Raw genomic sequence first — 16,582 nt, 5'->3', positions numbered from 1 at the left:
GTTTAGCTAAAGATAAAGCTGGAAGAAGTCAGTTGGGATCAAATTTCTCATTTTTGAAAGCCAGAGGGAAGGCATGCTACAGTGAAAATGGTAGACTAAAACAGGAAAGTAAACACGGGGACTGACTCTAACAGAAGTACAGACTCCAGGAATCCATGCTGGTGGAATAAAAACTATCACTAGATATGTTAAAAATCTCAGACAAGAGAGTTTGAATATAATTCTAACAAAGATTTCCCAATCACCTTTCCACGTGGCCACTTCTTTAAGTAGGATAATAACATAACCATCCTTCAAACTATACTGAAAGTATAAGAAACAGCTGTACTCAAGGAAAATGAATCATACTACATCAGGGCTCACATGTTAAGCATAATCAAGATGAAAGAAAAAGGAATGGGACTTAATGCTTTAGACAAAATAAATAAGTAAACTAAAGTTAGAGGGAAGAGTGTGCAAAAGTTGGATAAAAATTTCAAACTGTGATGTTGGTCAAAGGGTGCAAAGTTTCAATTATGCAAGATGAGTAAGTTTTAGAGATGTACAGCATGGTGATGACACTTAACAATACTTGAAATTTGCTAAGAAGATAGAGCTTCAATTTTCTCAGCACATATGCAAACACACAAATGGGTAATTACGTAGAGGTGAAGGGTGTTAATTAGCTGGGCTGTGATCATTCCACACTGTATATGTATATTAAAACATCATGCTGTAAACCTTAATATATTCAATTTTGATATGTCAATGATATCTCAATAAAGCTATAAATAAATAGATCATAAGTTAACAGGAAAATAAAAAACCCAATCTGGAAGAAAACATAACCCAAGGAAAATCAGAAAACTCCCTCAGCAAACTTTGTAATATAAAAGAAGTTAACAAAAATCTGAATTTAATAGTGCAAAAAAATGGTAACAGAACAAAACAATAAAAGATTAGAAAGCTAAGGAAACAAAGTGAGGACAAAAGTAACACTATCACTGAATTAGAAAAAGCATGGAGCAAATAAAGATGGCAAAAAATCAAATCACTAATAGAGGCAAGTCTCATGATAAGTTAATGTAGAACTTAAAAATGAAAATTTATGTATAAGTAATAAGCTCTGAATATAATGAACAAGTCATTATGGCCAAATATAAGGATAAATAACATCTATAGTTAAGAAAGACAAAGGGCCCCTGGGTGGTTCAGTCAGTTAAGCGTTGGACTCTTGGTTTGGAGCTCAGGTCATGATCTCAGGGTCCTGGGATTGAGACCTGCCTCCAGCTCCAGGTTCTACACTCAGCATGGAGCCTGCGTGTCCCTCTCCACACCGCACACCACCCCCTACTCTTCCCCCCACTTGTGTGCACTCTCTCATAAATGAATGAATGAATGAATAAATAAATAAATAAATAAAATCTTGGAAAAAAAGACAAAATATTCCAACATATAATACGGAAAGTTTTCCATGGAAAAAAAAAAAGAAAGCAAATTGAAAACTGAAAGAGCACATGTTATTTCATGAAAAACTGTTCAGAAGATCAATACCAAGAATATCCTTATTAAATCTTATTAAATTACAAAACACTAAGGAAGAATAATAATTTTTTTTAAAGATTTTTATTTATTTATTTGACAGAGAGAGACAGTGAAAGAGGGAACACAAGCAGAGGGGAAGGGAGTGGGAGAGGGAGAAGCAGGCTTCCTGCCGAGCAGGGAGCCCGATGTGGGATTCGATCCCAGGACCCTGGGATCATGACCTGAGCTGAAGGTAGATGCTTAATGACTGAGCCACCCAGGCGCCCCAGAAGAATAAATTTTTTAAGCTTCCAAGCAGTAAATGCAAATTACCTACAAGAAGGAGAGGAGGAAAAATCAGTGTGGCCTTGGGCTTCTTCCCAGAAGTAGTTAATACTAGAAGAAAATAAAGCCTACAAAAATTTGAAGGAAAAACATTATGAACCATGAACCTGATCTCTAGCAAAAATGTATTCAGACAGAAATGCCACAGCCTTAGATATGGAAGAACTCAAGGAATAGAGCATATATAAGTTCTTCCTGAAAATCACTTGTTAATAAAAATCCAGTCAACCAGAGACAAGTCAAAACAAACAACTCATACATGGAGAATTAGTGAAACTGTGAGTTCATTTATATACAGAAGGAAAACTATACTAAGGAATTTATACTTTCAGAACAAAGTGTAAATGTTATCTATCTTAACAATGTAAAATTAATAAAACTATGAAAAACTGTTGGGAGGAGATTAGGGACAATAAAAAGAAATGGTAGTGCTAGTTTCCTCAAAACTGTCATAAAATGAAATAGAGTGTAGTAAATATAATCATTCCACAACTCTTAATTTTTCATAATTTTTATAACCTTAGAAGAAATAATGAAAAATAAGCCTTTTGTGAGAAAGAAACATTTATTACAAATCAATAATTCCCTCAATTTTACTGCCATTTTACTTCCATCTCTTAAAATGGAAATAAAATCAAGTTTAATGCTTCTTATTCATAAGTATCATTTATAGTATAATTCCATTTTTTCAAAGTTACCTATTCATGCAATCTGAACATTATTCTAGAGAGATGTCTGGGACAGTATTTACCATTAGGTATATGTATATGGTGGCTATTTCTGAGGGTGGAATTTTGAGTTCTTGCTATATTGCTTCAATTCTTTAAAATGAAAACGAATTATTTTTATAATAATGATATGGTTACTATTCTTAATATAAAATAATATTAAAGAAAACTAGGGAAATGCATTTATTCTAAGACTTGAAGATAAGGGAAAGTCTGAAGGTTTTTGAGCTAAGAGGTAATACAATAATAGCCTACAGAAAGATTAATTTAAAGGGAGTAGGGAAAAAAGGCAAACATACCAACTACAAATATTTAGGAGGGAGATTTAAAAAATAAAAAACCTGGTGGCAATTATCATAAAAAGAAAAACACGTGAGAGACTACAGAACTGTAGAATCTGCAGCTGAATATATCATGGGAAATGGGGGAAGAAGTCAAAAAGACCAGCTTATCTTTTTGCTATATACACAAGAATTACTCAAAACAACAATAAAAACAGTGAATCAAAGTAAATGATCAGAACTTTCCCAAGTCTAAGTTAATGGGAAATTAGTGATACCATTATCTGAAATACATATTTCAGAAAAAGCAGATGGTCTGGGAGATAGAAGCTGTGAGCTGATGAGTTCCACTGAATACAATCATCAAGCAAAAGGTAACTGAATCCAAACATCAGTTGTGGCCACAAAACAAGTCTCAGCAAATTTCAAAAGACTGAAGTCATGCCATGCATCTTTTCCAACCACAACGCTATGAAACTAGAAATCAAACACAAGAAAAAAATCTGGGAAAGAACAGGAGAAACATGGAGGTTAAATAACTTGCTACTAAACAATGAATGGGTCGACCAAGAAATCAAAGAGAAAATTAAAAAAATACATGGAGATAAGTGGAAAACACAACAGTCCAAAATCTTTGTGGTGTAGCAAAAGCTCTTCTAAGAGGAAAGTTTATAACAATACAGGCCTACCTCAAGAAGAGAAAGCTCAAATAAACAACTTAAATTTACACCTGAAAGAGCTAGAAAAAGAACAGCAAACAAAAAGTACAAGGAAAGAAACAATAAAGATTACAAGCAGAAATAAATTAAACAGAAACTAAGAAAACCATAGAACAGATCAGTGAAACCAGGAGCTGGTTGTTCAAAAACATCAAAATTGATAAACCTTTAGCCAGACACATCAAAAAAAAAAAAAAAAAGAATTCAAACAAAATCAGAAATTAAAGAGAAGGAACTGACACAAAAGAAATACAAAGGATTATAAGAATAGATCATGCAAAATTATATGCAAACAAATTGGACAACATAGAAGAAATGGATAAATTCCTAGAAACCTATAATCCACCAAAATTGAATCAAGAAGAAATAGAAAATTTGAACAGACTGATTATAAGCAATGAAATTTAAACATTTAAAGAAGAGTTAATACCTATACTTCTCAAGCTATGAAGAAGAAGAAAAGAAGGAGCAGGAGAAGAAGTAGTAGTAGTAGTAGTAGTAGTAGAGTAAGAAAAGCTTCCAAATCCATTCTATGAGGCCAACATTATCCTGATACCAAAACTGGATAAAGACACTACAAAAAAAGAGAACTGCAGGACAGTATCTCGATGAACACACATGCAAAAATCCTCAACAAAATATCAGCAAACCCAACAATACATTAAAAAAATCATCACAATCAAGTGCGATTTATTCCTGGGATGTAAGGGTGATTCAATATTCACAAATCAACTTGATACATCCATCAACAAGAGAAAGGATGAAAATCATATGATCATTTCAACAGATGAAAAAAAGTATTTGATAAAGTACAACAACCACTTATGGTAAAAACTCTCAAAATAGTAGGTTTATAGGGAATATACCTCAACATAATAAAGGTATCTATGAATAACCCACAGCTAACGTCATAATGGTGAAAAGCTGAGAGCTTTCCCCCTTAGATCAGGAACAAGACAAGGATGTCCACTCTCACCACTTTCTTTCTTTTTTTTTTTTAATATTTATTTATTTGACAGAGAGAGACACAGCAAGAGAGGGAACACAAGCAGAGGGAGTGGGAGAGGGAGAAGCAGGCCTCCCACGGAACATGGATCCCGATGTGGGGCTCGATCCCAGGACCCTGGGATCATGACCCAAGCCGAAGGCAGACACCCAAGGACTGAGCCACCTAGGCGCCCCTCACCACTTTCATTCTACATAGTCCTGGAAGTCCTAAACACAGCAATCAGACAAGAAAAAGAAATTGGTGAGGAAAAAGTAAAACATCCCCTACTTGTAGATAACACTATATATAGAAAACCCTAAAGGCTTCACAAAAAAACTACTAGAACTGATAAATGAATTCTGTAAGATCACAGGATACAAAATCAATACACAGAAATCCACTGCTTTCCAATGCACTAATAATGAAGTAGCAGAAAGAGAAATTAAGACAACAATCCCATTTATAACAGAACCACAAATAATAAAATACCTGGGAACAGACTTAGCCAAAAAGGTCAAAGAACTTGTGAAAACTATAAAACATTGATAAAGAAATTGAAGATGACACAAATGGAAAGATATTCATGCTTATCGATTGGGAGAAGAAATATTGTTAAAATGCCCATTAATGCAATCCCTATCAAATTACCAACAGCATTTTTCACAGAATAGAACAAATAATCCTAAAATTTGTGTGGAACCACATAAGACCACAAATAGCCAAAGCAACTTTGAAAAAGAACAACTGGAGGTATCACAAACCCAGATTTCAAGATACAATATTAAGCTGTAGAAATCAAAACAGTATGGTACTGACACAAAAACAGACACACAGATCAATGGAACACAAGAGAGAGCCCAGAAATAAACCCATGATTATACAATCAATCTCTGACAAAGGAGGCAATAATATACATTGGAAAAAGTCTCTTCAACAAACAGTGCTAGGAAAACTGGACAGCTACATGCTAAAGAATGAAACTGGACCACTTTCTTACACCAAACACAAAAATAAGCTCAAAATGGATTAAAGACCTAAATGTGAGACCTGAAATCATAAAAATCCTAAAGGAAAAAAAAGGCAGTATTTTCTCAAACATCAGCTGTAATAACATTTTTCTAGTTAATGTCTCCTGAGGCAAGGGAACCAAAAGCAAAAATAAACTACCAGGACTACATCAAATTTAAAAGCTTCTCAAAGCACCCTGAGACTAATAATACACTATATGTTAACTATAATAAATTTAAATTAAAAATTTTTTTAAAAATAAAAATAAATAAAAGCTTCTCAATCTACATTTATTATTTTTTCTTTAACAATCTACACATTTAATGCAACCCCTATCATAACAGCACTAGCATTTTTCACAGAGCTAGAAAAAGCAATCCTAAAATTTGTATGGAATCAAAAAAGACCCCAAAGAGCCAAAGCAATCTTGAAAAAGAAATGCAAAACTGGAGGCATCACAATTCCAGACTTCAAGCTACACTACAAAGCTGCAGTATGATACTGGCACAAAAAGAGACACACAGATCCATGGAACAGAACGGAAAATCCAGAAATGAACCCACAAATATATGGTCAATTAATCTTGGACAAAGCAGGAAAGAATATCCAGTGGAAAAAAGAGACGCCTCTCCAACACATGGGTTGGGAAAACTGGAGAGCAATATGCAAAAGAATGAAACTGGACCACTCTCTTACACCATACACAAACACAAATTCAAAATGGATTAAAGACCTAAATGTAAGACCATAAAAATCTTAGTGGAGATTACAGGCAGTAACTTCTCTGACATGGGCCACAGCAACTTCATACTAGATATGTCTCCTGAGGCAAGGGAAACAAAAGCAAAAATAAACTATTGGGACTTCATCAAAATAAAGTTTCTGCACAGTGAAGGAAATAATCAACAAAACTAAAAGGCAACCTATGGAATGGGAGAAGATATTTCCAAACAACATATCTGATAAAGGGTTAGTATCCAAAATATATGAAGAAATCATAAAACACAACACCCAAAAATGAATAAGTCAATTTAAAAATGGGCAGAAGACATGAATAGACACTTTTCCATGTTGAAAAGATGTTCAACATCACGCATCATCAGGGAAAATACAAATCAAAACTACAATGAGATATTACCTCACACCAGTCAGAATCGCTAAAATCAACAAGAAACAACAGGTGTTGGCAAGGATGCAAAGAAGGGGGAACCCTCTTACACTGTTAGTGAGAATGCAAACTGGTGCAGCCACTGTGGAAGACTGGAGGTTCCTCAAAATGTTAAAAACAGAACTACCCTACAATCCTGCAATTGTGCTACTAGGTATTTACCCAACGAATATAAAAATACTAATTCAAAGGGATACATGCACCCTGATGTTTACAGCAGCATTATCTACAGTAGCCATATATGGAAACAGCCCAGGCATCCGCAGACTGATGAATGGAAAAGGAGATGTAGCGTATATATGGACAATGGAATATTACTCAGCCATAAATAAGAATGAAATCTTGCCATTTGCAATGACATGGATAGAACTAGAGAGTATTATGCTAGGTGAAATAAGTCAGAGAAAGATAAATACCATCTGATTTCACTCATATGTGTAATTAAAAAAAAAAAAGCAAAGGGGGAAAAAAAGAGAGAAGCAAACCAAGAAACAGAGTATTATCTATAGAGAACAGACTGAAGGTTACCAGAGGGGAGGTTGGTGGGGGGGACTGGGTTAAATAGGCGATGGGGATTAAGTAGTGCATGTGTTGTGATGGGCACCGGGTATTGTATGGGAGTGCTGAATCACTATATCATATACCTGAAACTAATATTACACTCTATGTTAACTGGAATTTAATTAAAAATAAATAAATAAAAGCTTCCACAAAGCAAATGAAATAATCAATAAAACTAAAAGACAACCCACTGAATGGGGAAGATATTTGCAAATAACATACCCAATAAAGGGTTAATACCCAATATATATAAAGAACTTATACAACTCAACACCCCCAAAACAAATAAGGTAACTAAAAAGTGGGCAGAAGACATGACATACAGATGGCCAACAAACATATGGAAAGATGGTCAACAGCACTAATCTTCAGGGATTTGCAAATCAAAACCACAATTAGATATCACCTCACACCTGTCAGATGGCTAAAATCAAAAACACAAGAAGCAACAAGTGTTGGAGAGGATGTGGAGAAAAGGAACCCTTGTGCACTGTTCATGGGAATGCAAACTAGTACAGTCACCGTAGGTAACAGTATGGAGGTTCCTTAAAAAATAAAAAATAGAACTACCATGTAATCCAGTAATTACAGTACTGGGTATTTACCCAAAGAATATGAAAACACAGAGAACAATCCAGTGATTGCCAGAGGGCAGCTGGGTAGGAGGATGGGTGAAACAGGTGATGAGCACTGAGCAATGTATTGAACTGTTGAATCACTACACTGTACACCTGAAATTAATATAATACCATATGTTAATTAAACTGGAATTAAAATTCAAAAGAAATTTAAAAATAAAAAATAAAGATTAGTTGAGGGGATGGGGCTAAAGATGCAAATCTAGGAGTCATTAGAGAGATGATAGTTGAAGCAATGATAATGATTGTGATACTGGAGGAAAAGAACAAGTGAAGTGGGTGAAATCAGTAAAACATAGGCAGCAAAAGAAAAAGGGAAGACAGGAAAGGATTAGTTAGAAAAGCAGAAGGAAAATCAACATAGTGTAGCATACTCTAGAAAAAGGTACCTCACAATGTTCACAATGGAAAAAAAAGTCAGAATAGCCTTTTAAACTTGGTGATAACATTCTGAAAGGCAAATACAGTATAGCACAGAGGAAAATGGTATTATAAAAAATTCAAGAAAACATGGATGACGAGGTGGTGGAAATTGGCTCAGCCTGCTCTTTCCAAGGAATCTGCAGATTTACAGAAGGGCAGAACAGACAATCCGCACAATTGGGAGTACACAAGTAGGCAATCTAGAGGAAGAAAGCAAAGGAGGAGGCATAAGAAATGAGGCAAATTCCAACAGCAGGCAAGAAGACACAGAACAAGGGAAAAGGGCTACTGCCATAAATCAGGAAAAGGCTATCTTTTCCTCATGAAAAAATTAAAATCAACTATGATTATGAGTAGATATTATAACTGAAAATGAATCAGTGACACCATTAAGAAACCGAAAATAAAAGCCAATTTTATACTATCAAATAATAGACCAAGAGCTAAGATAAAATTAGGTTCTGAATAACTCAGGCTACAGTAACGGTCGCTATCAACTAAACAGACAGTGGTTTATTTTCAACCATCTATGTACACAAAAAGAAGGAAGGAATTTGAAATGACTATTAATTTACTCCACGAATTCACAAAATGTATATATGAGAAAAAAAATTTATCTTGATTAAATAATAGGACTGAAATGAATATATTTGGTACAGGTCTCAAGGGAATTAAATTTCTAGTAGAACTTAAATATATATATATATATATATTTTTTTTAAAGATTTTATTTATTTGACAGAGAGAGACACAGCGAGAGAGGGAACACAAGCAGGGGGAGTGGGAGAGGGAGAAGCAGGCTCCCCGCAGAGCAGGGAGCCCGATGCGGGACTCGATCCCAGGACTCTGGGATCATGACCTGAGCTGAAGGCAGTCGCTTAACCAACTGAGCCACCCAGGCGCCCAAATATATTTTTTAAAGCCAGGAAAAAAATGACTGGATTATTAGTACTCTTGGGTTAGTAATAATACAACAAAAATGAATTGAGGAAAAATTGAGAAGTAGAACATAAATAGGATGTGGTGTTCTACAATTCTAACATTTTACAAAGTATTTACAGTATACCAGAGATGGCACTGACTGCTTCAAAACATGCATATGCTAATTTAATCCTTTCATCAAAATTCTTGAGATGTAGGTAAGGTTATTCCTAATTTAAAAATTAACAAATAGGGTAAAAGGTAAAATAACGCATAAGGCCATTCAGTTACTAATTGGTAGAGTCAGGACCTGGATCCAAGTTTATCCAACTCCAAAGACTTCAGTCTTCAACATGACAAAAAGTTACTTTTGAAGAAGAAACAATTCTTTGATGAATGTTGAACCAAAGTTCCTGATCCTAAGACTCACCTGGAGGACCTATAAAAAATAAAGTTCCCCAGGCCCCACTCCAGCTTACTGAAAGACCCTGCGAAGAAAAGCCTCAGAAATCAGATGACTGTTATGATCAGGCAACCTTGGAAAATAGTGGCACGTGACAAAACCAAAGGCAGAAAGAGATTCTGTCTCATAAATTATTATGTCTGGGTATGAAAGTATGTGACAATATTTCATGCAAACTTTTAGATATTTATGCAATTACCCTAAGAGCAATTCAATCATAACATTCTTTTTAAAGATTTTATTTATTTACTTCAGAGAGAGAGTGAAAATGTGAGAGAGAGCATGAGAGAGAGAGCGAGCATGTGGGGGGAGGGCAAAGAGAGAGGGGCAAGCAGACTCTCCACTAAGCAGGGAGGCCGATGGGGGGTTTGATCCCAGGACCCTGGGATCATGACCTGAGCCAAAGGCAGACGCTTAACTGACTGAGTCACACAGGCGCCCCTGTCATAACATTTTTAAATGAATGAGAGAACAAGAAGAAAACTAGATTGTCTATTTTCTTTATAGACATAATACATTTCTTATTTTTTTTAAGATTTTATTTATTTACTTGAGAGAGAGTAAACATGAGTGGGGGGAGGAGCAGAGGGAGTGGGAGAAGTAGGCTCCCTGCTGAGCAGAGCCCTGGGATCATGCCCTGAGCCAAAGGCAGACACTTAACTCACTGAGCCACCCAGGTGCCCTGACATAATACATTCCAAAATGGAATTTCACAGATTTTTTAAGAAAAGCAATAAAAATTAAGAAAATGGATAGGGTAGCAATTGGTAGCATGGTTTTAAAGCAGTGTTTCATATTTCCAAGAATTTTAGTACAGACTCTTGATTCAGTTTACCTTGATTATTAAGAATTTTAAAATTACAAATGACAGCTCATATCCTTAGGTAAAGACACCCAGCAGTTGACCATTCACCTTGATGGAAAGTATTTAAACTGTAGTTTGGGTTAATACGTTTATAGGAGCCACTATGGCTTAATAAAATTATAATGAAAGTAAACATATTAAGCAATTTGACAAATCAAAATTCATTTAACTCATATGAAAAAAAGGCCAAAAAATGAGAATACTAAACTAAAACCACAGTAGTAAAAGCAGAGGCTTTGGAACCACAAAGACCTGGATTTTAATTCTGGCTGTGTGACCATCAACAATCTGCCTTCAGATTGCTCCTCTAGAAGATAAAGATAATAATAATATATAGTTCAAAACTTCCACTTCCAGCCATGATGGAGTGACAGGGTCCAGATGTACCCTCCCATCTTAAACAACTAAAAAATTAGACAAATATATAAAACATGATATTCAATTAATGTAACATAGCAAATATCAAGAGAACAAAAAACAAAAACCACATTATTTTACAACAGATGCAGAAAAGCAATTTGACAAAATCCAACATCCCTTTGTGATAAAAACACACAACAAAATACGAATAAAAAGGAACTTCCTCAATCTGATGAAAGGCATCTATGAAAACCCATACCTAACATCATACTTTATGATGAAAGACTAAATACCTCCCCTAAAGACTGGGAACAAGACAAAGATGTCATGTCCACGTTTATCACTTCTATTCAACACTGTATTTCAGGTTCTAACTAAAGCAAAAAGCAAGAAAAACAAATCAAAGACATCCAGGTTGGAAAAGAAATAAACCTATATCTATTTGCAGATAACATGATTTGTATATAGAAAATCCTAAAGAATCCACTAACGAAGCTATTAGAACTAAAGAGCCAGTTCAAGCAAGGTTGCAAGAGACGAGATTTATAAAATTCAACTGTATTTCTGCGCCCTAGTAATAAACAGTCTGAAAATGAAATTAAGAAAACAATTCCAATTTACAATCATGTCTACAAGAGTACATACTTAGGAATAAATTTAAATAAGGTGACTTTCACACTGAAAACATCAAAGCACTAAATAGATCTATACATCAATGGCACAGGATATCATAAGGGTAATCAAGATAAAGTGGTATTGGCATAAAAATAGGCACAGAGACAAATGAAACAGAACAGTCAGGGAGAAACAGACCCATACATATATATGGCAAATAGCTTTTCAACAAGGGTACTAAGGCAATTCAATATAAAAAGGATAATCTTTTCAACAATCGGTACTTGAACATTGGATATCCCTATGAAAAAATGAACCTCAACCCTACCTCACACCATATACAAAATTTAACTCAAAAGGGAACACAGACCTCATTGTAAAATTTAAAACTCCTACAAAAAAATTAAGAGAAATCTTAGTGATCTTAAATTTAGGTAAAGATTTTTTAAATAGGAAACAAAACAAAGCACAAAACAATGAAACATGGAACACTACATCAAAAACTAATGATGTACTGTATGGTGACTAACAAAATAAAATAAAATTTAAAAAAAGAAGTAAAAAAGTTAATATATTGGGACTTCAGCAATTTTTAAAACTTCAAAACACACTTTAAAGAAAAGGAAAAGGCAGGATGCCTGGGTGGTTCAGTCAGTTAAGCGTCTGCCTTCGGCTCAGGTCATGATCCTAGGGTCCTGGAATGTAGTCCTGCATCGGGCTCCTTGCTCAGTGTGCTTCTCCCCCTGCCTCTGCCTTTGCCTGTGACTCCCCCTGCTCATACTCTCTCTCTCTGACAAATAAATAAATAAATCTTAAAAAAAAAAAAAAAAAGAAAGAAAGAAGAAAAAGAAAAGGCAATTCAAGGACTGCAAGAAAGTATCTGCTAAACATAGATCTTAATATCTAACATACATGAAGTCCTCTAAGAAATCTTTTCATTTGTGACAAAGTGTATGAAACTGGAGGGCAATATGCCAAATTAAATAAGCCAGACAAAGAAAGACAAATGCTGCATGGTATCACTTGTATTTGGAATCTAAAAAAAAAAAGTTGAACTCATAAAAACAAAGAGTAGAAAAGCGGCTGTCAGGGGCTGAGGGTGGAAAAAGAAATAGGGAGAGGTTGGTAAAAGTGTATAAACTTTCAGCTGTAAGATGAATAAGTTCTGAGGATCTAATGTACAACATGGTGACTACAGTTGATAACACTGTATTGTATAGCTGAAATATGCTAAGAGAATACAACTTAAACATTCTCTCTCTCACATTCACACACACATATGCACAGATAAATATGTGAGGTGATGAATGTGGTATTTAACTTGATGAGGGGAATCCTTTCACAATGTATATGTATATCAAATCACCATGCTGTAGACTTTATATACCTTACTATTTGTCCATTACACCTCAGTAAAGCCAAAAAAAAAAAAAACCTTAATAATAAAACAATCTAACTTTAATGAACAAGATGTTTGAACACACATTTCACCAAAGAGATAAAGATATGAAATAAGCATGTGAAAAGATGTTCAAAAATGAAAATAACATTAAAAAAAAGAAAAGAAAATTAAAACCAAATGAGATACCGTAGACACATACTAAAATGGAGTGGCTAAAATTACAATGTGTAACCATATCTAATGTTGGTAAGAATGTGGTTAATTAGAACTCTCATCCACTGCTGGTAAGAATGTCTAATACCAGAAGTACCACAAGCTTTTCGGAAGTTCTCATTATACCACTTTGTTTTTTCGAGAGACCTACATTAGTACTTGTTTTTGCTAACCAAAAGAAATCCAAAGAGGATGTCTGCTTTATGAAAAAAAGCAAAAAGCAAAAATCATGTTCAGTGTTTGTTTTATAGTGAGACATTACGGAGTCAGCACACCCCAGACAGCACGTGCGGTGCTGCCCAGCTCCTTCCCCAGGAACTACACTCAGCATCTCAGGGTCAGGCCACCATAGTTTTGAACTGTGTTTGTGAACATCTATGCTTTATCTCAATTTATTTTGTGTGTCCATTAGCAAGATGTGTCCTAATGTATCAGAAAAGCCTAAAAGAGGTTATTTTGGGGGTCTGGAAATGCTCAAGAAATTTCCCATATACATTAATGGTAATTGCATCTTTATGCCATTCCAAATTACAAAAGGTTTCAGATAGTGGGGGAGACCTATATAATAACCACTTTGGAAAACTGTTTCTTTAAAAGTTAAATATGAAGCTATTATGAGGCTCTTCTATTTCATTCTTAGGTATTTACCACCCAAGATAATGAAAACACACATCTGCACAAAGACTTATACATGACGGTTCATGGCAGACAGATCTATAATAGCCAAAAAACAAGAAAGTAAACAAATACCTAACAACAAGTGACTAGATTAACAAATTATGGTATTTCTATATAATGGTATACTTCTCAGCAATGAAAAGGAACTGATATACACAACAGTATGGATGACATTCAAAATAACTATGTTGAGTGAAAGATGCCAGGGGAAAAGTATACTGTATAATACCATTCATATAAAATTCTAGAAAATGCTAACATCCATAGTGACAAAAAACAGATCAGCAATTGCACAGTAACTGAGTTGGAGGAAGGAATGAATACAAAGAAGCATGAGCAAACTTCTGAGGGCGATGGAACCGTTTATTATCTTCACTGTGCTGAGGTTTCAGGAATATTTACATGTCAAAACTCATCAAACTGATGCTTTACATATGTGCTATTTATTGTCTGTCAATTGCACCTCAAAAAAGCTGTAAAAAATTAATATACATCTCATAGGATTATTGTTAAGTATATGATATTGTACCTAATAAGTTTTAAGTGAATCTGTTATTCTGGCATGAAATAATCACTTCATATATCAGCTTCTTACTTTAACAACTGAAAAAAGTACTTGGGTAACGAACTCAATGTTCAAAGCACCTAAGATATACCTTAGCTTCTTCCTCTTGTGCTTTTTTAACAATTGCTTGTAATTGCACCTCTCGTTTAAATTCAGCATGAAGTAATTTCTCTTCCATCATCCTGCGTCGTTGATCTAATAATTCTTCCTTCCATTTCCGGACATCTTTCTCCTATACAGAGTGAGATATTCACATATAGTAATTTAACAGATACACAGGTTAGGAATTACAAAGTCTAGAACCTAGAAAGACCTAAAGGAGCATGATTTATGAACACAGACTAGGAATCCAGACTGCTTGAGTTCATAATCTACCTTCTCACTTGCTAGCAAAAATCAAAAGCTGGCTCAACATGAGTGGGAAGAAAACTAACATTTCAGTTGAAGTTTAGCTACATAATTATGCATTTAACCACCTAAAAAAGTATGATGCGGACACAGCACTGGATTAGGAGCTAGAGGACAGATCTTTAAAGCCCTTTAGTCAGCCAATTATCGGTCATCTGATACTGGAAACAGTATTTCGCCTCTCCTAGATTCAGTTTTCACACCTGTAAAAAATGGGATTCAGTATCTGTTCAACTCTGTGAGCTACAAAGAATTCTGGTGATGAGACCACATATATAAAACAGTGCTGAAACAATAACCTATTATACAAATGGAAGGTGGATTTATCATTAAAATCAATCAGAGATACATTAATGGAAAAATTAAACTGAAGAACCACTAACATCTTGTACAATTTCAAGAATTTATTATTATTCTGTTTGCATGAATACTTGGAGATTATATTATATAAGAAAATAAACTATATAATTTTATTTGTCTTAAAGACACAATAAGGGGTGCCGGGGTGGCTCAGATGGTTAAGCGTCTGCCTTTGGCTCAGGTCATGATCCCAGGGCCCTGGGATTGAGCCCCACCCCTGCTCAGTGGGGAGTCTGCTTCTCTCTCTCCTTCTGTCCCTCCCCGCCCCCATGCTCGCCCGTCCCCCCAAATAAATAAATAAAATCTTAAAAAAAAAAAATGACACAGTAAGAGGGGAAGTTGTAGTTGTGTTACAGCATTTCTCTAAAGCTGGAAATTAAATAATATATTAACTCTTACAGAACCCCACAACATGAAGTCTGTTTTTCATTTTGATTTATTCATTCCAAATGATTAAAATAAAAATAATGACAAATTCTTGAGATTCAGGTAAAGAGAAAAGTCACAGATTTCCTTCTTTTTCCAGTCAACTTTTCTACTGTACTAAACAGAATCTTATACTACACCTCATTTTTAAAAATATTTGGATTATTTGCTCCAATTATCTCTCCCAAATTTAAAATACACATAAGTAATGCAAATAATATTTTTTAAAAGATTTTATTTTTAAGTACTCTCTATACCCAACATGGGGCTCGAACGCACAACCCTGAGATCAAGAGTCTCTCACATGCTCCACCAACTGAGCCAGCCAGGCGCCCCAATGCAATTATTTTTCACCTCTGCATATTAGTACTCCTTTCTAGTACTAGAAAATAACAAAGGAGTTCACCTATACTCTAACAGTCACATATCTTTTGTCATGTTGTGATAAGTACTTGTAGTATGCAGACTCCAAGATGGCTCCCAGCAATCCCAGTCACTTGGTATTCAGATCCTTCTGTAATTCCTCCCCACACTGTATCAGGATTGTGACCAACAGAATACAGCAAAAGTGATGGCATATCACTTCCAAGATCAGGTTATAAAAGGCAATGCAGCTTCAGTTTTGGCAGCTCATTTATTCTTTCCTTCTCTCCATCTCCATCTCCATCCCCTCCTCCTTTCCTCCCTTTCTCCTAGACTATTTTCGGTGGGGAAGCCAGTGGCCATGTTATGAGGACACTTGGGCTGTGGAAAGGTACACATGGCAAATAACTGAAGTCTATGGCCAACTGGTAAAGAGGACCTGAAGTCTGCCTACAACCACATGAGTGAGTCCAAAAGCAGATCCTACAGTTCCAAATGACTGACCCCAGCCAGCAGCATGACTGCAAACTCAGACTCCGAATAAAAATCATTAGGCAAGTCACTCCTGGTTTCCTTGCCCA

General features: G+C 35.2%; 1 protein-coding gene across 6 annotated transcripts in view; it reads right to left on the bottom strand.

The window, feature by feature from the left end:
* Positions 1 to 16,582, bottom strand: part of SCAPER (S-phase cyclin A associated protein in the ER) — a 486,665-nt gene that overhangs the window by 314,630 nt on the left and 155,453 nt on the right. For all 6 annotated transcript variants that reach the window (XM_034993780.1, XM_034993784.1, XM_034993785.1 and 3 more), the window contains exon 15: positions 14,536 to 14,676. In XM_034993780.1, the coding sequence (XP_034849671.1) occupies positions 14,536 to 14,676 (141 nt within the window). The remainder of the gene's footprint in view (positions 1 to 14,535; positions 14,677 to 16,582) is intronic.

Source organism: Mirounga leonina, unplaced genomic scaffold, assembly GCF_011800145.1.
Source record: "Mirounga leonina isolate KUSES-001 unplaced genomic scaffold, KU_Mleo_1.0 Mir_91, whole genome shotgun sequence".
NCBI classification, from domain to species: Eukaryota; Metazoa; Chordata; class Mammalia; order Carnivora; family Phocidae; genus Mirounga; species Mirounga leonina.
Note: the sequence above shows the minus strand (reverse complement) of the source record. Positions and strands in the feature narration are given on the sequence as shown.